The sequence below is a fragment of the Eubalaena glacialis genome, chromosome 15 (genome assembly GCF_028564815.1).
Source record: "Eubalaena glacialis isolate mEubGla1 chromosome 15, mEubGla1.1.hap2.+ XY, whole genome shotgun sequence".
Lineage (NCBI taxonomy): Eukaryota > Metazoa > Chordata > Mammalia > Artiodactyla > Balaenidae > Eubalaena > Eubalaena glacialis.
In genome coordinates, this window is record NC_083730.1 from 8,856,105 (window position 1) to 8,882,997 (window position 26,893).

The 26,893-nt window shown below is 35.3% G+C and overlaps 1 protein-coding gene across 1 annotated transcript in view; it reads right to left on the minus strand.

The window, feature by feature from the left end:
• The window catches only part of CCDC102B (coiled-coil domain containing 102B), a 176,730-nt gene that overhangs the window by 1,554 nt on the left and 148,283 nt on the right, over positions 1-26,893 (minus strand). Inside the window, exon 6 of the mRNA XM_061169220.1 lies at positions 22,013-22,183. Coding sequence (XP_061025203.1) covers positions 22,013-22,183 — 171 coding nt within the window. The remainder of the gene's footprint in view (positions 1-22,012; positions 22,184-26,893) is intronic.

The following is a 26,893-nucleotide window of genomic DNA, read 5'->3' on the forward strand; positions in this document are numbered from 1 at the left end:
TTGCCAAGTTGTTTAGCCTGAGTGGAGGTTCCATGGGGTAGGTTTAGATAGTTTTAGTGTCTTCTCTTCCTCACAACAATATCTAGCAACCATATTCCTCCAATTGAATATTTCAAAATCTTGTGGAAATTACCATGCATATGCAGCTTCAAGACAAAAATCTTGCCTCTCCAGACTGCTGAGTAAAATAAGGTTAATAATTTCAGTATTTAATAAAATTGTAAGGATAATCAAATCTTCCTCACCTTGTGCAAAGTCAAATTACTGCTAAATATGAAAACGAATCCCAATTCTCTGATCCCTTGGCCAGTGTTATTTAAGTTAAATCATTTTAAACATTAGAAAGAATTATATAGAGTTGAGTTGGCATTATTATTTTCCAGGAGAAAAAAGCTATTTCTCTTCATACACTCACCATTCTATAAACCCTTTTCATCAATTATTTGTGCCCATGAAGTAAACATTGTTAAGGTGTATCAAAATTAACTCAAATATTATTTTTATTTCTGGATGTCAAACATTCAGACATTTTCAGTAATACACACTTTTTTTTGACATCCACAATTCTTAAGTTTATATATACACCTAACAGAATTACTTTTATATACATAATCCAAGTTTACTTTCTTACCATCAAAGTTCTCCCTTATCTAACCTGTGCAGGTTTTTGTGGACCTCACTTTTGCTAGTTTCTGCTTTATATAGATAAATGTTGAACCAGAAATTTTTTTACAGATATTCTACATGTATTTGTTAATATATTAGGCTTATGTTGGATTTAATCATTATATTTTACATCAAGTTATTCAAATCAAGTGTTGTCTATTTTGCTAGATAAATGTTACAAAAATATTTATTAAAGTACAAACATGTCTATATATATTACTTAAAAGTGCTTATAAAATTCTTGTAGGCCAGGCATCCAGACTAATTTTGCTTCTTCAGATACAGTCTTGCATCCAATTTCATTATTTGGGGAGAAATCAGGATGCTCAACGTTCATGCCTCATTAAAGATTAATTTTCTATCAGGATAAAAATTAGAAGAATAAGGTAATAGGCTAATAAAGATTGACTAATTATTCTGGAATGTCAGATTATTTCACATTTTCATTCTCTTTCAAATATCTACTTGGAAAAAACCCACCTATATGGCATTACCAAGGGCAGTTCCCAAATCATTTACTTAACGAATGAGAAATGTTATCTTTTTGTACTTTTTCTTCAATTTATAAATTTTCAGCTTTTCTATCACTTGGGATTTTAATATAGGAATACCAATATGGGATATATGGTAGCTACTTGGAAAGCTTAATTACAGACAGGTATTATTAGATATTTAAGGAATATTTTGGTACAACTATAAGAACAACAGAGTTTAAGTAGAATATGATACTTGTTATTTATTATATTTGAAATTAGAATAACTGGAATAAATAAATTTTGTAATGCATTTTGGAAATGTATACCAAAAGTTTTAACATTCATATTTAAAAACATTCATGTATTGAAATGTCTGAACAATATCAGACACATAAAAGCTCTTTTTGCACAAATATTTTTCATTATGTTCATGAAAAAGTCAAACTGACCTGAATGATTACTGAAAGTTTTATGTTTAATTATAGTCCATCACTCTGACAAAACATTCTGCAGACATTAAAATGTTTAATTAGAATTCATAATGCTATTTTATGATACTTAACTTTGGAAAAATGGCTCACAATATTGTAATGCATGACATTTCTTATGTAAAATAGCATACAAAGAAAAAACCAAAGTGACACAAAATACTGGTGGAAGTGTTATATTTTCTAAATTTGTGTTAAGGATGTTGAAAATGCAATGGAAAAATGCCCAAGGTGTAATTCAGACCTCACCTCGAAGACTTGGCTAACATCCAATTCTGATCTTATCTCCCCACTTGACAAACCCCTCAAGAGCTCCCAGTGCCCAGATGAGCACATAAACCCTCCTCTCATTTTCTCTCTCATATTACCTACCAGGGTAATCCCAGGTTTTATTTTGTTCTCCAGCAGCCCTGAACTCTTTGTATTTTTTAGCCCACAACAGGGTGGGTTTGGTGCTCATTTTATTTCTTTCCCCATGCCTTTGCTCACGTTCTCTCTTCTCTATGGAATGGACCACGACTCTACTCCTAAAATCCTTTAAAACAGGCTTCTTAAACTTTAACACTCTGTGAATCACCTTAGGATCTTGTTAAAATGCCAGTAATGATTCAGTGGGTGTCAAGCAGGGTTCATGATTTTTCCATTTCTCAAGTTGCCAGGTGATACTGATGCCGCTGGCCCTTGGAACACACTGAGTAGAGGTCAGTACAATTACCCTGGCCCAAATGATGTAGCTTTTCTTAAATTCTCTGCTATCGAGCTTAGGCCGGGCTGCAGTGGATGCAACCACAGAGTCATGGAGTCGGAAGGTCCTGGCAGGTGGAGGGGAAGATAGAACAGATTCTGAGGAGGCTGAAGGAGAGGAATCTGCAGGCCCTAACTGCAGCCAGGTCTGTGGAGAAGAAGGGCATAGGGAGAGTGACCCCTTACTACTGGTGGGAAGATACTCCACCAGCTCTAGCATTAATTTGGACAAATAGGAAAGGGACCAAGAGAATCTGGATCCTCTCTTAGAGGTCTGTGCTGTTTGGATTGGTGTTGATCCAGTGCCTTCAAAGGTGCCTCTCTTTCCTTACAACCTTTAAGAACAAATAGGACTGGAGTAAAGGCAAAGGTCCATCCTTCCCTAAGAGGGACCCAAGGCCACATGCACTGGTCAAGGTTGATCTGGAACAAAGTAAGTTTTTATTTTCCAATCCCCAGACAAAATGGTGGAGTAGAAGGACCTGAGCTCACCTCCTCTCACAAAAACACCCAAATCACAACTAACTGCTGAATAACCATTGACAAAAAAGGACTGGAACCTGCCAGAAAAGATACTCTACTTCTAAAGGCAGAGAAGAAGCCACAGCGAGATGGCAGGAGGTGTGCATTCGTGATACAATCAAATCCCATACCCACCGGGAGGATGACCCGCAGACTGGAAAATAATTATATCACACAGATTCTCCCACAAGAGTGAGAGGTCTGAGCCCCATGTCAGACTCCCCAGTCTGGGGGGTCTAACATCAGAAGGAGGGATAAATTAGGAGGTTGGGATTAACATATACACACTATTATATATAAAATAGATAATCAACAAGGACCTACTGTATACCACAGGGAATTCTACTCAGTACTCTGTAATAACCTATATGGGAAAAGAATCTGAAAAAGAATAGATATATGTATATGTATAACTGAATCACTTTGCTGGACACCAGAAACACAACATTTAAGTCAAATACACTCCAATATAAAGTTTTTTAAAAAGCAAAAAAATTTTTAAAAATTTAAGAAACCAAAATCTTTACCAAATAAAAAAATAAAAGTGAAGAAAAGTTATTTTCCTCATTCACAGTTATAAATTCTGATATTAAGTAAGGAATGAACTGTTGATGAAGGTCTTGTGACATTTAGTGTATTCTTAGGCATTTAGGTTGTGAAAAGCAAATAAAAGCCTCTTCACATTCAAAACAAATACTCTGCTATCTCTGTTGTTTACCTTTACCCTTGATCTTAAAGTTATCAAACTAAATTATAATAGTCATCGTCTCTGTCTCTCTCACAGGCTGTGAGCTTCTTGAAAGTGCTGCAGATACACACACACACACACACACACACACATACACATACATTAACTTTCCCTGTTCCCACTTGTGCACCAGATCCCATGCTCGTTCACCTACCCAAGGACACACACAGTTTCATCAATACACGGTGCTGGGACTTCCCTGGCGGCGCAGTGGTTAGGAATCCACCTGCCAATGCAGGGGACACGGGTTCGAGCTCTGGTCCAGGAAGATCCCACATGCCGTGGAGCAGCTAAGCCCGCGAGCCACAGCTACTGAAGCCCACGCGCCTAGAGCACATGCTCTGCAACAAGAGAAGCCACCACAATGAGAAGCCCACGCACCGCAACGAAGAGTAGCCCCCGCTCACTGCAATTAGAGAAAAGCCCACGCGCAGCAACAAAGACCCAACACAGCCAAAAATAAATAAATTAAAAAAAAAATACACGGTGCTCTCTCATATATCTTCTTGTTTCTTTCTCTACTTGATCCTTCCCATCAGGGGCTTTGTATTGACTGTTACTTCTGCCTGGAACCTTCTTTCAACAGTTATCTGAATGATTAACTTTCATTAACATCTTCCATGTATTTATTCAAATCTGACACCATATTTAACATTGCAACCTGCACCCAAAGCAAGAACGCCAATTTTTTTTTCCAGCAGTCGTATGATTTATATATAAATTGTCTCCGTCTCTCTCCACTGGAATGCAAATTCCATGCAGAAGGGATATTCATTTTATTCATGTATAGATTTCAAGTGCTTAGAATAGTCTTTGCATGTTTAAAAAAAAGAATAAATTAATGTTGGGTAGGCTAAAGCAACAGATGCCCTTCCACTTTTGTTAAATATCTTTGCCAAGAAAGAAGACCATAATTTGCAAATTCTGTATCCATAGTATCCTAAAACTTTCATATGCCAGATAAATTCAGTTTAATACTTACTGTTGAGCACAGAATAATTGCTTTGTTCCTACTGCTACTCTGGTCAGGCCCTGGCCAGTCCGGCTGAAATCTGGGTAGATTCCCCAAAATTTATGATTCAAGAAAAATGTTTACACCTTGTATTATAATCTGATCAAACTGGCAGTATAATAAGGTCCAGCTATCATCTAAGACTTGGTAGTATGGAGACAATGAGTTCAGCTAAAAAGGACTTGCAATTCCTGGAAAATGTTAATCTCCATCATTGAAAAGAAAGGAAAATAAAATGACATAAAGGAAAGACTAGAAAAAGAAAGCCTGTTAGGTGATGCAGACAATAGCACATAAACCCATTTTTATTTTTATTACATACATCCTTACCTAAATCTAGCTGGAAACCATTGATAATCAGTTTTGATACATCTTTCCATTAGCAATTGAGCGGGACCCATGTCACAGAAATTGAAGTGACATGTTTAGCATTGGGTATTCTGGCAACTCTTTCTGGCCAACCTGCTCCAACTCTGCTCTAGGGCATCCACAGTGGGGTGTCTTTATGATCTCTGCAGTTTGGAATTTGATTAAGGTAATGAGGAAAGATGGCACAAATTCAGATAAGTGTCCTGTTCACAAATTCCCTAAACCCAACTCATGTAATGTAGAGGCTTTGTAAGGAATAAGTGAGCATGACAACTTGCTGACTTTAAATAATTAGTACAGACTAATTTTCCAGATATTTTTAATTGGAACTGAAATATTTGGAACCATTTCATTAAGGATTATACCACAATATGCTCTTCACCTAAAAAAAACAAATCATTAAAATCAACAGGAACATTTTACTAAAACTTCCTGGTGATCTCTGATGGAAAGTGGTTGCCTTTTGAGAAGTTTGCTAAGTATATAGCATGTGTTACATGATTCTACACATATTTCAATGTCAGAATTAACTTCAAGTTATTAAATATAATATCTTATTGCTACCTATATGGAAATTATTGGATGATTTATATTCAGTGACACCAGCTAATTCTTACTAAGGTATTCAAAATTAAAATGTGATCTCATTTTAACAGAATACTAAATGTTCTGTGGTCTTATAATCCATGATAATAGGTGTGATTTACCAGAATTATTTATTAGTTTCCTTACTGGCCTTCTTTTTAAATACATATGTCACTGAATTTCACAGGCCTTTCATGAAACTGGCTACTAAATTTCTTCCAAGTACTTTCCACGTAAAGTGAGTAGATTTATTGCCTACCAGACAATTGTTAAAATGTTTAAGAAATGTTAAACAAGTAATAAGCAGGGCATAAATGTAATTGCTGAAATAATTTACTAAACTATAAATTTTCTAATGAGCTAAGGTAACATTACTATAAGCTAATAATAATGCAATTATTATAGATACAGGGTTAATGAAACTACTATATCTCAGCTGAATGACAGAATTAAATTCTTCAGAGCAAAAGGAATAAGTTTGCTTTTAAGTGAATGGTTCAACTGAGTAATTCGATAAAGAATGACACATGGTTCAGATTTGAGAGATTCCCATTTTAAGGAAACTATATTTTGGGAAACCTGGAGACAGTTTTCTCTAAGTGGACCTTACAGTGAATGAATGATAAAAATTACATTCCCAAAGGTTTTATTGTCATCTTAGTGACCAAAACAAAACGAACAAAAACAAAACAAAACAAAAAAACCAACCCAGAATAATTTTCCAAGTAGCTGTACTTTAGTGCCAGTATTTCCTTCTCTTTGGGAACACATGTGGATAAATCTGTGATAAAGCTCAACATTCTTACCAACAACAAAAGTATGAAAACAGGAACAGAAGAATTAGAAGAGAAGAATAAATCTGGAGAACTTACACTTCCTGATTTCAATACTTAACTAAAACTGTAGTAATCAAGACAATGTTTTACTGGCAGAAGGATACACTTTTATTCCATTGACCTAAATGTCTATCAAGAGTCCAGGGTCAGCTGGATTTTGATATGGGTGTCAAGATACTTCAGTGAGGCAAAGAATTATCCTTTCAACAAATAGTTCCAGGACAATTAGATATCCACAAGCATAATTTTGAATTATGCTCACCTCATTTATAAAAATTATCTCAAAATGAATTATAGACCTAAATATATCTAAAACTATAAAACTCTAAGAAAACACGGGAGTAAATCTTCATGACATTGAAATAGTCAATGTTTTTTACACAAAACAGCAGAGCACAAGCAACAAAAGAAAAAACAAATTGGACTTGATTAAAATTATTTCTAAAAGTTTTATGCTTCAAATGAAACTATCAAGAGGTTGAAAAGACAATATATGTAATGAGAGAAAATATTTGCAAATCATGTATTTGAGTAGGGATTTATATCCAGAATATACAAAAAACACAACTCAATATTTTTTTAAAAATGGACAAAGAATCTGAATAAGTTGTTCCCAAGAAAATATACAAATAACCAATTAGTACATGAAAACAGGATTAGCATTGTTAGTCATTAAGGAAATTCAAATCAAAACCACAATAAGGAAATTCAAATCAAAACCACAATAAGGTACCACTTCACCTCCACGAGGTTGGCTTTAATAAAAAAGATGAACTCTGACAAGTGGTGGTGAGAATGCAGAGAAATTGGAACCCTCAAACATTGCTTGTGAGAATGTAAAATGGTACAGCCACTGTGGAAAAGAGTTTGGTGCAAGGCAGAAATAGAGACACAGACATAGACAATGAACATTTGGATACCAAGGGGGGAAGGGGGACGTGGGATGAATTGGAAGATTGGGATTGATATATATACACCAATATGTATAAAATAGATAACTAATGAGAACCTGCTATATAGTACAGGGAATTCCACTTCACTGTACAATAGAAACTTACACAACATTGTAAAACACCTATACCCCAATAAAAAAAAAGTTAACATAGAGTTACCGTATGATCCAGCAATCCAAGGGAAATAAAAACATACATCTACACAAAGCTTGTAAATGAATGTTCATAACAGCGTTATTCATAGTAGACAAGGAGTGTAACAACCCAAATACTCATCAACTGAAAAATGAAGAAAAAATGTGGTATATCCATGCAATGCTCTATTATTCAGCCATACAAAGAATGAAGTATTGATCCATGCTACAATATGGATGAACCTTGAAGACACTATACTAAGTGAAAGAAGCCAGTCACAAAAGGCCATATATTCTATGATTCTATAGAATATAGAATCTATAGAATAGGAGTTACCTATTCTGAAATAGGTAACTCCACAGAGATAGAAAGTAGGCTAGTGGTTGCCAAGGGCTGGGGGTATAGGGAGAATGGGGAATGACTGATAATGGGTTTGTGTTTTCTTTTTTGAGATAACAAAAATGTTTTAAACTTAGATTGTAGTAATTGTGGGACAACTCTATTTTACTAGAAACCAATGAATTGAACACTTTAAAAGTGTATATGAAAAACAAATACAGTATGCTAACACATATATATGGAATCTAAGGGAAAAAAAAAGGTCATGAAGAACCTGGTGGCAAGACGGGAATAAAGACACAGACCTACTAGAGAATGGACTTGAGGATATGGGGAGGGGGAGGGGGAGGGGTAAGATGTGACAGGGTGAGAGAGTGGCATGGACATATATACACTACCAAATGTAAAATAGATAGCTAGTGGGAAGCAGCCGCATAGCACAGGGAGATCAGCTCGGTGCTTTGTGACCACCTAGAGGGGTGGGATATGGAGGGTGGGAGGGAGGGAGACGCAAGAGGGAAGAGATATGGGAACATATGTATATGTATAACTGATTCACTTTGTTATAAAGCAGAAACTAACACACCATTGTAAAGCAATTATACTCCAATAAAGATGTTTAAAAAAAAAAAGTGTATATGAATTAGATCTCAATAAAGATGTTAAACACAATAAGAGTAAATATGGCATATATTTCAGTTGCTATAATATTTATATATTAAGCCAAATCAAAATTAATTCTAGGGTATCTACAATAGAATTAAGCCAATTGAATATATCCAAGGATTCCAGAGCTCTTAAGAATGTTATCTTAAATAATAGTATCGCTTGAATCTAGAATATTTCATTGCTTTGTCTCTATATAATGAACTTTTGCAATATTCAAGAATTGGATGACTTGATGCCTTAATAAGTCTAACAATTATTGGCATTGCTTTAACATGTATTGACCTAGATAATCTTATGTGACTATTTATTTATATACAAAGCATTCTATTAAACAGTTTATTTCAGCTCAGAGTCATTTTTCTTTTCTTTTCAATAAATTAAACCAGCATCATGGTCAGTGGGAGCTAAGCACTTAACATCCTACAATACTGATGATTCTTAATTCATGTCCTGAGAGACTAATACTGAGTATTTGTTCAGGGTACCATAGCAACTGTAGAATCAAAGCTATGATATTATGTGACAAATTTGTAGTTGAGAGAACACTTCAGGATTCCATTGGATCACCTGGGGCAGCAATATTACAAGTGTTTATGGTGTGGTTTCTTGATAAGGGACACTTAATTGGTGTTAATTTTATCCAAATTACAGACAACTATAGGGCATCTATTTCCATAGAGTAGAAAAGTCTCATCAAGATGTGTGAGAAAACACTAAGTGTATTTAATTTGTAACTGGTATCTCACAAAGGTTTTGATACTGATCTTTATTAAAACTGACTTCAAGTTGCATTAACCTGACCGATATGCTAAAGTGTTTGTGCAGAGAATAATAATATCTTGTCTAACATCAAAGGAAGACAAAACATTGTCAAATAATATTAATTTTCATGACAGCAGCACTTGTATTTGGTCAGCACCATGATGTATATATTTCCCACATTCCTCTTTGAGAATCTGAATAGTAGAGAACACTAATAAAGTACCCAGGGAACAAACAATCCTTCCTTCCCTGTTTCATTTTGCTCAACACACAACAGATGTCTGCTTTCAGAAGGAAGCTTTTTAAGAGCACTGGGCTATGTGCCTCTTTGCCTTTGGATATTGGAGTGAATTCCAGCATCATGAAACTTAATGAAAGAAATGGAATTGCCATTTTTGTCCCAAGTTTTAATCTTTTATCACAGGTCTTGAATCACCAGGCTTAATCTCCAACTAATGTTGAACATGGGTATAAAAATACTGTTATTCCTCGTTATTTTAACCAAAAGAAAAGGAAATTGCAGAAACATCAGTTACAGAAATGCAAAGATGAAACGTGATTAGAATTGTAAAACTGTTAAAGGAATGTAAACATTAAGAACAAGAATATTCAGTACAAAACTACTCAATTTTACTTATTATAACAGGATTTGGAAACTCTTCCTCATGGCTCTGTACTCTAGCAATTCAGCCTAGGTATTAAGACAGTGCCTGCCACCCTATAGGCCATCTACACAGGTGACAACCTGCTAGTGAGTCAGAAAAATCTGTTTCTACAAATACGTGGTGAAACCTTTATAAAACATAGAAAATGGCAATCTTATTAAAAGCCACATGACTTGTATCTAAAAAACCACAAAGAAAAACAAGTTAGAAACTAAAGGAATATTTAAAAACCAGTAATTACTCTTAGTTAATTGATTACAACTAAGGCTCAAGCTCTTATTAAAACAAGAATTAGATATACAAAATTAGAAAGAGATACAATGTTATTTCAAAATAAAATTCATGAAAAGAATACGTAGAAAAGAAAAAGTCTTCAAAAATATGTTTTATAAATAAACAGACTACAAAAATACAGTAAGATATGTATGTTAAGAGAAGGGGAAACAAGTGATATTTTTTGATTGATAAATCGAAGGACTAATGCTTAATTTCCCACAGAGGATAGGGAGGACATCATAATCTAATAATCAGTTTTTATTCAGAAGAAAACCTCTTAGTGTTTGAAAAGGACTATAATGATAAGAGGGATAATTATAATGATAAAAGGAAGAAATGTTTTCCTCTATCATACAAATATCTTTCCAGATTACAATTTTCCAAAATGACAAAAACATATGGAGTGGAAGTTACTTACCCTGCAACTTCTCCATGAATGAAACTGTTTCACTTATAGGCACCTAACTGCATTTATAATGGATTGCTTTCCTGCAGTGGAAAGTTAAGATGGAACAAAGTCCTTCTTTAATTGAATAAGATTCAAATAGAAAACTTTATAATTAAAATATTATACTCTTCCTTTAAAGAGAAGATGCAAACTGACTTGGGAATGAACTTCTGCATACATAACCTATAAACATGGTATCGGCCACTTCTTATGGAAGTTTCAAAGAACCAGAAGAGATTCCAAAAGTGCAATGTTTCTAAAAATGTTTCTGAAACAGAAATGGACACCTCGTTATTTGTTGAATTATATTTAAGCTTCTAAGTTCCAAACTTCTGCAACTGTCTATTATAATTTTGGTTATTTTGTAACTGAACCAACAGCCATATCATTCCAGAAATCTCTTCACCAAGAAACTTTGATTAATTTCCTCTGAATAATTTTGATGACTGTTATCTAAAATAATCTACGGTTATAGCAGTAGCTGGATTGCTTAATATAAGAAAAAAGTTAATGACACAGTAGGATAAGTGTTTTAAAATATAGAAAAATATTTAAATGTTTTGTTTTACATATTTCCTAGTAGAGAATGTTTATGATCAACTTAGCTTAACAGTGATGATAGGGAAAAATCTATTTTAAATAACAGCAAGGAATAAGTAAATGGAAATGTAGTCATGATTTACAAAATTTATACAGTATTAAAATATGAAGAAAATATTTCTTCTCCTAAATAGTAAGTAGAATAAAGCTGGCACACTTTAATTGCAATGCATCCCTGCCATCATAGCCTTAGTAATATTACGAAAGTCAAAGGAGACTTAGTGCTGATGGAATAAAGATGGAAAACAGATATGTAGAGCACATTTCTTAAAACAGAATTCTAATTCTGTACATATGAAAACCAATGAGACAGTAGTAAGCATTCTTTCACTAGAGTAACGTTCAGATTCCAAAATTTCAAAATATTTCCTTGCACCTTTCTTTGAACATAATCACTGCCCACCATCTGAGTCACTAGAACCAACTGTAAACAGATTTACCTGCCATTTATTTTGTACTATCAAAACAAAGTCAATATAGTAAAAAGGGTGAAACACATCTTTAAGTTATTATGAAAGCAGTTTTGACCTCACAGACCTCCAGAAAAATTGTCTAGGACTTTCAGAGTTGAGAACTGCTGGTTTAAAGAATGTTTTCCCAATGAAGTACATTCTAAGTTGAATGAGTTCAAACATGATTGGTTTACTTTGCATTTGGCTAGAAGTTTCTAGAAACAGTATGAAAAATATTCTCAAATATCTGACTCAAACCTCCTTGTGTATAGGTTATATATATAAATGAGGAAGCACATTATCCAACCTGGTGGAGAATGAAGGCTTCTCATATTTAGAATATCACACAGCAATACATGCTTTAAAAGCTACCAGCTTGGAATGCTGCTGTCCAATTCATCTAAGAATATCTGTAAATAATGGAGATTTCTTCCACTAATAGTGTGCACGTTCTAGCACATTTAGCCTCCTGATAAAGAACTATTAGGTAAGCAAATAAATGAAAGCAAACTGACATGCCCTGAATGCATATAAATTAATGAAGTGGGAAATGTACTGGAAAAATTCCTGAATCTATTGGTCATCCAACAGGCTATTTACTGCCTTTTTTTTTTTTCCCTCAACATGCCCATTTTGCCCTTCATACCTAGGTCATCAAGTGAATACATCCCATGTAGATAGGCCAATGTAAGACTTTTTACAGCTACTTCGTGAAATAAAGATCATGCAACTCCTTGGAATTCCAATTTTTCCTCAGTTTGGATAAACATAAACTGATTTAACTATTAATACCTTAAATATTCTACATTAAAATGACAATAAATATTTTATGTAATAGAGACTTCTAGTTTTAAAAATAAACTGTAAACATCAAAGAAATGTTGCATTCGCTAAAGACTACAATTCAGAATGTCCTGGGCTATTTGTTTACTTTTTGTTATTCAGGGAATTTTGTGAAAAATTGCCATCAATATAGGATACCACTATAGTTACTGTACTTGCATAAAAAAACAGCCCTACTTCTCCTAAATTTAGGAAGGCAATTATATTTCTACTTTTGAAGACACTGTATTTAAACTGAGGGTTTTTACCAAAGAAGACCATATTCTGCTAACAGACAATATGCTATAAAGTATTTAATTTTGTTTACTTAGTAATTAAAAGGAAATGCAATTTGTTCAGTAGTATAGATACTGAAGTTAAATGTTATACCACTAGAAATGTTTAACTGACTACAGACTTAATAGACTTTTAGCATGTAAGATTTTTAGGGATTTTAATAGACTTTATTTTCTAGAGCAGTTTTAGATTTACATAAAAATTGAGAGGAAAATAAATAGTCCTCATGTAGGCCCTATGCCTGCCCCACACACATCCCCACCCCAGTTTCCCCTATTATTAACATCTTGCATTAGTGTCGAACAGACAAAAGATAATGTCATCTTGAGCAAGGCTGGCAGTTATGAGGGTGGTGATAAGTGGTCATTTTGTGATATATTAGGAATATAGGACTTAAAGAATGTGAGGATTGATTTAATATGGAATAAGTGAGAAAGAGAGGAGTTAAAAATGATTAATTGTTTTGCCTGAGTAATGGAACAGCTAGAGAAGTGGGTTTAAAGATATAAAGTTGAGAGTTGTCAGCATATAGATGGCATCTAAAGCCATGAGGTTTGAAGATATCACCTTTGGAGTGAGTGTAGGTAGGCACAGAATAAATGAAAGGATAAGACACTCACATGTAGAACTGAAGACATGAAGAGAAATCAAGATTGAGATCAAGAAGGGCAGAAGAAGGTGAAACCCAAGAAACACTGATTTTTCTAGACGCCGAGAGAGTACGTTACTTTAAGAATGGGACTGATTGTGTCAAATTATTATGATATTTTGAGAAAGACGAAGCCCAAGAATGGAGCACTGGCTTTAGAAGTATGTAGCACATTTGTGGTCTTGAGAACTTTTCCATTGGTAAAGAGGCAGTGGTCAGAAGTATCACTGCTGTGATTAGAGACAGAATGAAGGTTGTGAAGATAAGAAGTTAATCCATAGTATCAGATATGTAAGCAGAATGTAATGGTTCCAACTGATATAGCTAATTTGGTAGATGTGATGGTGAGAGTGTGTAAATATTCTGTATTCCACATTCCTGTTTGTTTTTGTTTGTCAGTAAATTCAGAAGAAAGATTATCATCTGAGAGTATGGAGGAGTGAGGAGGGATTAGAATAGAGATAGGAAGTGAAACAGTCATTTAGAAAAGTTAATGCTGGAATGCTAAGATGCTACTTGAGACTAGTGATCATGAATATAAACCAAGACCTCTTACCACAGCGCTAGGTTCTTTCGTGCCACATGCACAGCTGATGAAGCAGAAGGTTGCATTCAATGATGAGGCAGAGCTCGAGTTTTACAAGTGAATGTCTACAAAGGATATGGGGGCAAGGAAATTAAGGTATATGCAGTGAAGGGAATGTAGAGACATCACATTTTTGGACAAGGAGTGAAATCAGAAATGGAAGCGGATAAGTGACAGTGAAAAAGCAGTATCATCAATAGATTATATGCCCCAGGGGGTTGAAGTTTTGAAGTACTTGGTACTGAAGAGACCGCTCTACTGATGCTGGCCCAGTTAGAGGCACAGACTGTGCTGGTCCTTGCCCATATATTCCAGTTGGGGTGTCAGACAACAAATAATTAAATGCATAATTACAAATAGCCCTTAAGCACTGGAAGGAAAAGAAACATGGCCACCTGTTTCCGCTGCAACCTGTAAATACCACTATCTTGACATTTATTTTGCTATATTTAACTTCAGACATTTATGTTGGACTATCCCCAGCCACACTGTAAACCTCTTCTTGGGAAGAACTCACTCAAGTATATTCTAACATCTAACACAGAGGTTAGGAAGTAATTAATATTAAATGAACTGGGCTGGTTTTTACAGTTCAGTTCAGATACTGGGTCTGTGGTTACCGCTTGTGTCCCCATGTGAACCTGAAACTGGCCTCTTTATTATTATTTTTTTAATCTTAACCTGAAACACTTACCAGATCTTTTCCATAGATAAATGTGAATTTCAGTCTATAGCTATTCTCACAATCTTAAAATTAGCAGGGTGTAAATTAATGAGACTTCACCAAAATACATTTCAGGCTGGGAAAGAATTCCTGTGTCCTTCCAAATAAAGGCTTGCTTAAAAATCAGCTGTTAATTTAGATAATTAATGTTCTGTAGGTTTAAACAAAGTGTCTCTCACATTCATCATTGCTGATGATATCAGACTTTTGAAAAGATTCACCTTTTTGACACCAGAAGCATTAAAATGTGAGGCCAGAATTAGCTAAGCAGTAATAAGGTTATAATTGCTAAGTGTGAAGCCACACACACAATGCATTTAGCAAAACACTAGCACTTTGAGAGTGAACTTACAGTGCTCAATAGTACCTATTCTTTCCATCTGTTTAAGTGATTTTTTATCTTTTGAATTTCTCTCAAAACTAGAAGACATATCAATTTGTTTTGCACATTACAATGCTACAGGTAGACTACAATGGACTAAGAGCCTCATTTCTGTAGCAAGCCATTTCATTTATGCTCTACTAGTAAAATCTGTTACAGTAAACACATGTGTTCAGTGGGGACCAAAGTTATGAATTTGAGTCTCAATGGTGGCAGGCTTTTCTCATTAGACCAGTGGTTCTGATATTTCACTAGACATTAGAATCATTTGAGAAGCTTTTAAAAAATACTCATGCACAGGCCCCACCCATAAAAATTGACTCGGCTACTGGAGATGAGGCTTGAGTATTAGTATTTTTACAACTCAATCAAAGGATGCTCAGAAGACCTAAATAGACATTTCTCCAAAGAAGACATAGAGATGGTCAAAAGGCACATGAAAAGATGCTCAACATCACTAATTATTAGAGAAATGCTAATCAAAACTACAATGAGATATCACCTCACACCAGTCAGAATGGCCACCATAAAAGTCTATAAACAATAAGTGCTGGAGAGGGTGTGGAGAAAAGGGAACCCTCCTACACAGTTGGTGGGAATGTAAATTGGTACAACCACTATGGAGAACAGTATGGAGGTTCCTTAAAAAACTAAGAATAGAGCTACCATATGATCCAGCAATCCCACTCCTGGGCATATATCCAGAGAAAAACCATTGTTCAAAAGGATACATGCACCCCAATGTTTACTGCAGTGTTATTTACAATAGCCAAGACATGGAAGACCTAAATGTCCATTGACAGATGAATGGATAAAGAAGATGTGGTATATTTATACACTGGAATATTACTCAGCCATTAAAAAGACTGAAATAATGCCATTTGCAGCAACATGCATGGACCTAGAAATTATCATACTAAGTGAAGTAAGTCAGACCGACAAAGACAAATATATGCAGAGTCTAAAAAAAAAGATACAAATGAACTTATTTACAAAACAGAAACAGATTCACAGCCTCAGAAAACAAACTTATGGTTACCAAAGGGGAAAGGTGGGGGGGAGGGATAAATTGGGGGTTTGGGATTGACATATACCCACTACTGTATTTAAAATAGATAACCAACAAGGACCTACTTTTTAGCATAGGGAACTCTACTCAATATTCTGTAATAACCTAAATGGGAAAAGAATTTGAAAAAGAATAGATACATGTATATGTATAACTGAATCACTTTGCTGTACACCTGAAACTAACACAACATTGTTATTCAACTATACTCCAATGTAAAATAAAATTTTTTTTAAATATCTGAAAAAAAAAATAAATATTCCAAAGGGTATTTATTGCACAGACAGGTTAGAAAATCATATTAGACTTTGACCTTTACACTGGGAATATATTTTATCTATAGCTATATTTGACTTACAATTGTGCTGAGCACTTATATCAAATTTCAGTTTTATGAAAAAAATCCATGAATTTCTGAAAGCAGGAATGTCATCTAAAAGTTAGGTGATTCTTTTTCCCTCACCATAGGACTTTTATTTGTCAATTACTGTAGGCTAACTCTCACCCTCTGCTGCTTGGTTTGTGAATTGTAGGCATCTAAGGGCTAAGAACTACTTGAGCCCTGATTTACAACTCTTTTAACACAAAATAGTCACTAAGTATTTTTAAAGTCCTCTTACTAATACAACCTATTACTAAAATATAAATAGAGAAAATAAGAGTAAGTATTGAGCTACACTAAGGGAAAAGAATTTAACAAAAAGAAGAAACTGAAATTGAGAGTAAATCAAATTAACAACTCAGCAAACTGAGTGATTAAACTCTTAGCTTTATAAACAAATCATTTGAGATTTAACTTACTTTTGCATCAGTTAAGATGCAGTTAAGATTTTGCATAACAGCCAACGTTTCTACAATTTGACCTATCACTGAGAAGCAAAGAAAATTAGTAATTCTGAATATATCAAGAGTCATATTATATTCATATCCTTTAAACCCAATAATTCCACTTAGAAAACTTTTTTTTCCAATGGGGAAAAACGGTCTATACAGTTGAATCTTGAACAGCTTAGAAGTTCATCATCCTATAACTTAGAGTTGGCCCTACATGTGTGCGGATTCAACCAACCACGGACTGGGTAGAACTGTAGTATTTACTATCAAAAAATCTTCATATTAAGTGGACCCACAGAGTTCAAACCCATGTTGTTCAAGGGTCAACTGTACATGAAAGTAGTCATGGTAGAGTTATGTTGAGAAAAAAATCCAAACAACCTTCAGTAAAGGAGGCTTGGTTGATTAAATAAATTTATATCCAAGGAAATAAATATTATCCCACCCCTTGAAATACCAAGTATGAAAACTACATAGCAGCAGGAAAACTGATTATGGTAACTGGTAAAGCAGAGTATATTATTTCAAATGATGACTGCAATTCTGCATAAAATTGCCTAGGCATTAGAAGTTAATATACACTGAAGTAATATGATACGATGGTGTTATGATAGTTGATTTTTTTATTTTTCCTTCTTTATATGATATAGTACTGTTTTACAAAATTTAAAATATTCCTTGGCAAGCCTTATCTCATTCAGTCCTTCAGTCTTCTTGATACTAGTTGTACAGTGTGGAGCACCCATGTGTCTTAGTAATTGTTTATATTATACTCCTTGCTTCTTAGGTACTATCTGTTCCATCTCTACCAACTTTGGTTATTGCATCATTATATTATTCATTAGCCTGTTTTTCCCACCATATTTATTAAAGTGGTCAGTTATTTTGGTATTTTAATGTGGATATATGTGTAATTAGTTCTGCAATACAATAATGAAGTCTCAATTAAATTTTGCCATCACATAATGGCTTCAACGAAATGATGAGAAAAGAATGTTTGACTTCTAACAAATACACATCAAATTAGATTTTTTTTTTTTTTTGGTAAGTTTGTTTAAAGAAAAGCAACTCATCCAAAAAGAATTTTTTAATTTGCTCATTTCTTTAATCAGACCCTGGGTTTTCTCTTATGGGCCCCCAAGTGTCTATTTCTCTTTTCAATATAGAGGATTAATATCTCATTTTCATTTATTTAAAATTTGTTGACTTGTGGGAGTTGGGAACTTTATATTTGACAGTTCCAATTAAACATTAATTTCAACTAATTGCAATTTGAAGAATTTGTTACTATGAAATTAAAAAGCTCAGCAGTGAAACTGACAGAATTTCCTTTGCTTCTCTATGATAAGTCAAATTATAGAAATGTTGACTGCTATCTAATGCAAAATCTTATTTCCATGAGAAATATTTTCATTCCCAGCCACCAGAAAGTGTATGACCTTTAATCAAAGAAAAACTGAAGACTGACAACTGCAATTAAATAATCCAGATTACAATACCCATATGAGTTGATCGTGCTTTGGATCAATCCTCTGCGGTGATCAACTGATTGGATGTAGAGGTGCAGAACACTGAACTATTTTATGTTTTGAACATATATTTCAATGCATCTATTTTGAAGCTTCAGATATGAAATATGTCCAAATACTTATCCATATGGAATTATAGTTCCAAAAGATTCTATTTCAAAGCTGCACAAATTCCATTTGCCAAAGACCTCACAGGACCATGCCCACCATTTATGCTTGGGAACTATATTCCTCCCACAGATGGGGCAACAAGTATTAAAATACACACACATACCCTTTCACTCATTCCTGCTCTCACATACAGTACAACACAGCCCATCTTCCTGGTCACAAATGTTTGTTTTCCTCCCTTCAGCATTCAAAAATTTTCACCCTTTCTCCAAGAGAAATTACCCAAGCAACCTTCCAATCACAGCCTTGATCTCAAAGATCTCATAGCTATGTCAGATCTCAATACACGTTCTCTTGCTCCAGAATCTACGTACTCAAAAGGCAAGTAATTTATACCCTCCTCCCTCACACACCCAGTATACTATAGTGAAACTAGGACAAGAAAACTGCAATAAAAACTTCCATGTAGAAAAGAAAATAGAAAATACTTATGAAATCTAACTTTGCAGATGTTTCAAGGAGCTCCTATTCTGCTCATGGGGAATGCTCCTTTATCTGGCCTGGGTTCTCCTCCCTGATAATAGTTGCCTAGTCTGTAGTTCTCCATGGTCCTTGTTCTCTAGGTGGTCCTTTGGCATTATTCACCATGTCCTTATTTGAATATGGCTCTGGACATTACTCCTTCTCAGGTGTTGACAGCATGCTCAGCCAGCTCCTTGTCCGAGAAGTTTGGAGGAATGAAGAGTTCTTTCAAATCCTGAGAAATCAGTCTATTTTATCCCAGGCTGGAAGCTCATTTGCCAGCATATCTTTCACAAAAACAAGTCCTTTTTTCTTTTGATTCCAGCAAATACCACAGGTCAGCTGTCCCATCTGCAGTTCTCTGGGAGACATTCTATTGTCTCTGAGCTATCTGCAGTTGCCTTGAACCTGTGGGATGTTCTGAGAGAAGCACAATCTCATTCTCTTCTCCCTGTGCCATTGTGTTCAGCTTCAAGGATTTACACAAAATGACCTTAATTAAGAGCTTTTAAAAACAGGCTTGAAGGCCACACCGTTGAATTGGTTCTTGCCTAACCTTAATTGATGTTTATTGTTCAAAGCCATCCTTAGTTTTACGTATTACCATTTGCAAATGAAGATCAGGCCCTGGCAGTCACAGAACTACTTAAATTTCTGTATTATTTTACATATCTCTGAAAATTCGACAAGTCTTTTCTGAGTTCCTCTCTCTCTTAGGCACTTGTCAAACACACCAATAGCAAACAAGAAATACTAGCTACATACCTATTCATCTAAAAACCACAAGCTCATTCTGTCCATCATCAGCTTTCCAAGGTATTATAGGATATAATGTACCAAACCTTTCAAGACTCCATAAAATGCATTGCCATCATTCTAACCTCCAATAAGTTTTCTCACCACCTACTTCTGGCACTGGAGCCAATGTAATATAATTTTAAAATGCTGTTTTTGTTTGAATGACCATACCAGTCAGCTTTAGCTAAGTTTTCCTATAGCAACAAACAAATCCAAAATGTCAGGGGCTTATCACAGCAAATATTGATTTTTTTTTACCCATGTGGATCCGTTTGGGTCAGCAAAGGCTCTGCTCCATATCCTTTCCACTTCAGAATTCGCGCTGAGAGGGCGATGTCTACTTTGCACCTGCTGGCCTCATGACATGAGACAAGGCAGAAAAGACACGTGGGAAAAGAAGCACAGCAGAGCCGTTTGGGCTCATAAAGCCCCTGATGGTAAGCGGCACGCGGAGTTTCTGCTCATCAGGCAAAGCAAATGTCACATGTGCCAAGCCTGACGTTGATGACGTGAGAAGAACGATTCTCCTACAGGGAGGGGCAACTAACAGAATCCTTCTTAAGACCACAGCCGTTTTTAAAATTACATGATTAGATGGTTGAATCAGATTTTTGGGAACTAGTACTTTATTAGCCCCGGAAAACTGTGTATTATCACAATTTCCTTGTTGATGATTCAGTCCCAAGCAATTTCTTAAAGCCTATATTGGCAAACACAGAGGTTATTTACCACCACTTGCAACAAATGCTTTTATATCAAAAGTATTCACAGGAATAATGGCTATGATGAAAATAAAAACCCAAAACCACTCTCTTGAGCCTTCCTACTACATTCCTCTCCTGACTTACTCTTCCACAGTCCAGCCTCACTACCCATGAACACCATTAAAAAGTACATATATGTCTTCATAAAAAGAGACATCAAGGATGAAATGCCCATGGACAAGTCAGCCCTAGTAAGATCAGGGACGATGTATGAGCCTCACTGGTCAAATAATTCTATTTTCATGTGATGTTATTAGATTAGAAAATCTGGTTTGCTTGACTGGAATAGTTTTGATGAAAAATTAAATCTTAAAATGTGGACTGTGTCCTGTTACTGAATTGCCCCTTGGAAAAACAATTCCGTTTTCTTTTTTAAATTTCCAACTGTTTGGCATTATCTGCAAACAGTCTCTCTAACCAGGGAAGTAATTTTTTTTTTTTAACATCTTTATTGGAGTATAATTGCTCTACAATGGTGTGTTAGTTTCTGCTTTATAACAAAGTGAAGCAACCACATAGCACAGGGAAGTAATTATTTTTGCCTCAAAAGTTGTCCGCTAGAAGCAGATGCCGTGCCTGGAACCCCATCTGAAGTAATTGCCGCCATGGGGTGGCAGACGCTATCACACTGACAGTGGAGACCGCTTCTTTCAAGAAAAATTTCTTTGTGGTTTGTAACTGCAGCTGAAATCGCACCTCCCTGTTGCAGGTGTACTGTCAAGGTATCCCATTCTTAAACATGCCATAAACCATTAGCAAGCTGACCTTTCACCACAAAACAAGATGCCTACATTCTTTAAACATCAGAGAGCGCTAGGGAGAATATATATATCATAACATGTAATCACAACATACATCATGTTTCTATAATATATAGAATTAAAGCTTAAGACACCAAGTTTTAATGATACCTATGGTACCATGCCTCCCCACACGACCAAGCTAAAACATATCTGAAGCTATAGGACACACATAAAAAATGCGCTACTAACACTACAAAATGAGCATGTTGTTTACATAATAGTTTCCTCTCCTTACACTTTTTTGTTGATTTTAATTTTTAAAAATGTGAAGTTTTTACCTCAAGTAATGCCATATGTTAATAAAAAAGAAAATGCTTTTTCTATGCTATCAAATGCAATTTTGAATCTACGTAACATATGTTCCACTTATAAGATACCTTATTTTCTTTTTGGTTGAGTCCCCATTTTAGTTCTTCTACTTGAAATCTCAGTTTCTTCACTTCGGCCTCATTTTGATCCATGAGGTTGTTGACGTGGGTCATTTCTGCCGTCTTTGCCTGGTGCTGCCTGCTTAGTTTATGGTAGGCATGTTGCAGGTCCAACAGTTCCTTTTAAAAGAAAACAGGGATTCCATTATTTATAGTTTACTCTGATAAAGTCAGAAGAATGGCAACTTGTTTGGAAAAAATAGAAAAGCACTTTAGGAAGAATTCAGATTAGGCATCTTTTCACCTGGGACTCTACATTTCTGCAATTAAATATTATGATTAGCATATAACTATAGGTGGAAGGTGTATTTCTGTGTGGCTAAAATACAGTACAACTCTTTATGTGCTTGAGGGAATGACCCATTTTTCATGTTATGCAAATTTAGTTTTTATGTATGCTTTCCAAAAGAGGAATCTCATATCCATAAATGAAGAATAAAATATAATAAAAATAAGTACAAGAAGAACTGTTCATCTGCTAAATCAGCCTAAGTATTAAAGTTAGCAGACTATCTGCTTTTAATTATTTTTCTTAAAAATAAATGTTTTGTGCTGCTGTACTCATGCCGTGAATGGCACCCTCCTGAAACCACATGAATCTGGCTCAGAGACCTGAAGGGGCTGACCCTGGGGAAAATCCAGAGTGAATCCACCATGAAGTGATTGGATCTCCAATCAATCTTGTTATAATCAACATTCTACAAGACATGAATTGACAGGTTACATTAATTGGCCTCATTATAATTAATGTAGTTTCTAATTTTTTGCTAAAATTTGCTGTGCAAAATTAACAATACTGTCATTGTTGAAATCATCTTTATTAAAACTATGAAGAAAAAAATAACCTCTAATTCCTCATGATGTTATAATACTTTAAGAAAGTCCTAGGATATTTTTTTAATTTCCTGAAAAATACTGTCATAACACTTACTAGTTAAAAACACAAAGTTAAATTTTTTTTAGGACAACCAGGTAGAAAATTGGAGATGGGATCTTTACTCACATCTTATACTACTACTATTTCTAATAAGAACAATAAAAAAAGAATCAGATTTAATAGTAAAAAGAAAAAAGAAAAAAGCCATAGAGCATTGGAAAACACTGGAAGAAAAATGTAAATACTTTTTTTCAATTAGGGAAAGGTTTCCCAAATAGGGAAAGGTTTTCTAAGTATGATTATGAGATCATAGAATTATAAATTTAATCACAATAAGTATACAGTTTGTGTATAGCAAATAGTTTGTCCTACACAGAAAATGTTGTAACAAGGAACAAGTCTCTTACTATATTAAGTTATATCAAGTCTGTACAAATTGACTTGATATAAAATATGGAAGGAGAGAGTTCACAGAAAAGCATATAGAATATCTGTTAAACATTGAAAGCTATTCATCTTCACCCAAAACTCAGGAAAAACCTTTCCAATTTCTGTAACATATTGACATGACAAAATTATAGAAATGGCTGCTAGGGATCAAGGGTAGGGAGGAGGGGAGAGAAGTGGGTGTGGCTAAGGGCAGATCAGGGATCCCTGTCTTGATGAAAAAGTTCTGTGTTTTGACTGTATTGATGTCAATATCCTGGTTGTGATACCCTACCATAGTTTTGAAAGATTATACCACCGGTGGAAATTGGGGAAAAGGTACATAGATCTCTCTGTATTATTTCTTACAGCTGCATATAAATCTACAATTATCAAAAATAAAAGTATAATGAAAAGAAACACATCAAGATGCTATTCCTCATGTCTTCAGACTGGCAAGATTATGTGTGATAAGATAATCTGTTGGTAAAATGTGAAGAAACTGAGATTCATTCATGGAAAAATGTTGGCAAAACTATTTAACATGAAAAATGCATTAAAACTCCAACCCAGCCATTCTACTTCCAGGAATGTGTTCTACAGATACACACACAGTTGTGTGAAATGCTGTATGCATGTGGATATGTAGCACAGCATAATTTTTATGTTAATAGTGAATGATAGGAAATGAAGATCATCATCATAATATCATCATATGGAGCTGATTAAATAAAAAGCCATTAAGCTTTTTAATGCTTAAAATATAATATGGCAGCCTTTTGTATATTGATATGATATCTCTCAATATTCTATTAAGTAAAGCAAAATGCAAAACAGTGTGAAGCACATGTTATTACAGGAAAAAAAAAAAACGCTGATGTAAAGTGAATTTTGATTACTGGCAGCCTCTTGGTCTCTGTGAAACACAGAACTCCAACCAAACAGGCAGATGTCCTGCAGATGTGAGAAGAGGGTGTGGACTAGAGCGAAGGACCTGGAGAGAAATTGCTGACCACACTCTCAGGAAGCCAGGAGGAGGAAAAGGCAGAGGAGGGCTCCCACTCCCACCAGCCACCCACCGCGCCTCCATGGCAAGCTATCAAATTCCAGGAAACTGAGAGATTCCTGGAATCTTGCTGCTGTTCTGAAAACCCTGGCCCCCATAAGAGTCAGAATCACAACCATTGATATTTAAACCTGAGCAATGCCGAAGGGCAGCTGGGAACAGGCAAGCTTGGACAGGCCGCTAGACCCCTGTTGATGGGACAGGCTCATGGTCCCTTCCCTTGCCTCACAGTAACAGTGCAGTTTACGGCTTCATGGCAGTGTTTTATCAAACTACATCACAAACCACATTTAAAATACAAACAGATTTCTCTTTTCTTCTGAGTACAAAAATCAGAGTACAGTTTTCCAATGCCACATTATATACCTTATGCTTTCACAGAAAGATATGCAGTAGGGAACACAATTCTATTATTTGGAATGACAATGGAGCATTTAATGAAAGATTTTCTTGATCTGGCGAACAAAGAATTTGCCACAAAAGTAATGCAGAGCTTAATGGAAGAGTTATAGCAAATCTGTAAAATGATGGCTTTTCCTCAGGAATTATGCACCCAATTGCAACTACCTAAAAAACCTTTGCGATTTAGTAAAATTATTTCTCAGATAGTCAATGCTTTGACTTTAGGTTTGTACAATTCACTTAGATTGGTTTAAATGGAGCTAAGTAAACAAAAAGAACCTTTGAGATGTGCATATAGGAAGGGAGGGAGGGAGGGAAGGAGGGAAGGAGGGAAGGAGGGAAGGAGGGAGGGAGGAAGGGAGGAAGGGAGGGAAGAAGGAAGGAGAGAAGGGAGGGAGGGAGGGAGAGAGGGAGGGAGGGAGGGCGGGAGGGAGGAAGGAAGGAAGGAAGGAAGGAAGGAAGGAAGGAAGGAAGGAAGGAAGGAAGGAAAAACATTGCTGTTTGTCAGTACCAATTCCACCCCAAGCACGTGTCATCTTCGTAGGCAGACCTCTAGCATTCATGCTCTACTGCATGGCCATTTGCTCGGGGAAGGTCACCTTATTCTCAGGCCCAGGAGGTGGATATGTGTTAGCCAACGTCTATTCTCTGTGAGTGGTCCCCAAGCCTGCAGCACCAGCATACCCTGAGAACTCCATCCAAGATCTACTGAATCAGAAGCTCAGGAGTTGAGGCCCAGCAACCTTGGGTTTAACAAGCCCTCCAGATGTTTATAATTCAACATAAAGTTTGAGGACCACTAGTATATGCCAACTGTAGTAAACTTTACTCTTGCCAGTAAATGTTTTAGGAGGGTAGATGGAACCTAACCGAGCAATGAAATATGAGACGTCTCCTTGGGTGGGAAGAGGTGATCTAGGATTTTTAAGTACTTAAAAATATACAAGGAAGATGTATGCCTGGAGGTACTGATACAACAGTCTGGGACAATAGGAGAATCATGCTTACAACTGAGGTCCGCATACCTGGCCTGGCCTTGGGCACATTTCGTTACGAGAAAATATAGCAAACTGTATCTATAGCCAAATGTATTTTAATTATGTTCATAGGATACCTTTTACTTTCTATTCTAAAAAGATGAAAACTAGATTTCAACATAGGAGAAAAAAAATTATTTCATTAGTAAAGATATTTTTAAAAAATCAGTTTAGGGTGAAAGAGATTAGTATTAGCCAAGTACCTACTATCACTGAACTCTTCACATACCTTCTCTCTCTTGTCTTTCCTATTTTCCCCATTCAGTCTCTGAGAGGCTATACACACTGCTTATGGCCAAACTAGCTGTAAATTACTCCTCCTTTTTTCATTGTTTCAAAACAATATCCCGGCTGGCTTAAACCTTGTTATCAGGCCTTATCTTCTAAGACTTCACAGGTTCTTTGACATTTTAATCCATTAGTTCATCAACACTCCCATTTTACTTTCAGGAGAGAGATGGATTTCTTCCTTAATTCTCAAAGCTATGACCTTTGCTACTATAGACTCATTTTTTTTTTTTGTTATTCTTGTGATGAGATTCCCCCCACCCCCAGTTCTTTCTTTGAATGCATGTTAGAGTAAAGGCACTTAGGATCACAAACCATAATCCCATGTATATGTTTTGTTTGATGCTTTTATCTGAAATCTCAATTTCCCCTGTAGCTTGCTTACAGACCTCCAGTTGGAAGGCTTCCAAATAGATGTTCATTTAAAGAGTTAATAATTTGCATATAAAAAGAGAATAAGTCAATAATAAAGATCCATATGGATTTTTAGAGCAAGCTTATTCTAGTATATTTTTAATGGTAGAAATACATAAAACCGTGATGTGATATATTTTATTTTGGCAGAGAAAAATCTGAATAGAAATTAAACATATAAAAATATACAGTACTAGAGAGTATTTGTCAGTATGTCATCCTCTATAAATCCAAAGCTATAAAACTGAACAGTAAATATAATTCACAATCCTTTTATAAGTTATATGAATAATAATGCTGAATCGATATAGAAAATAAGC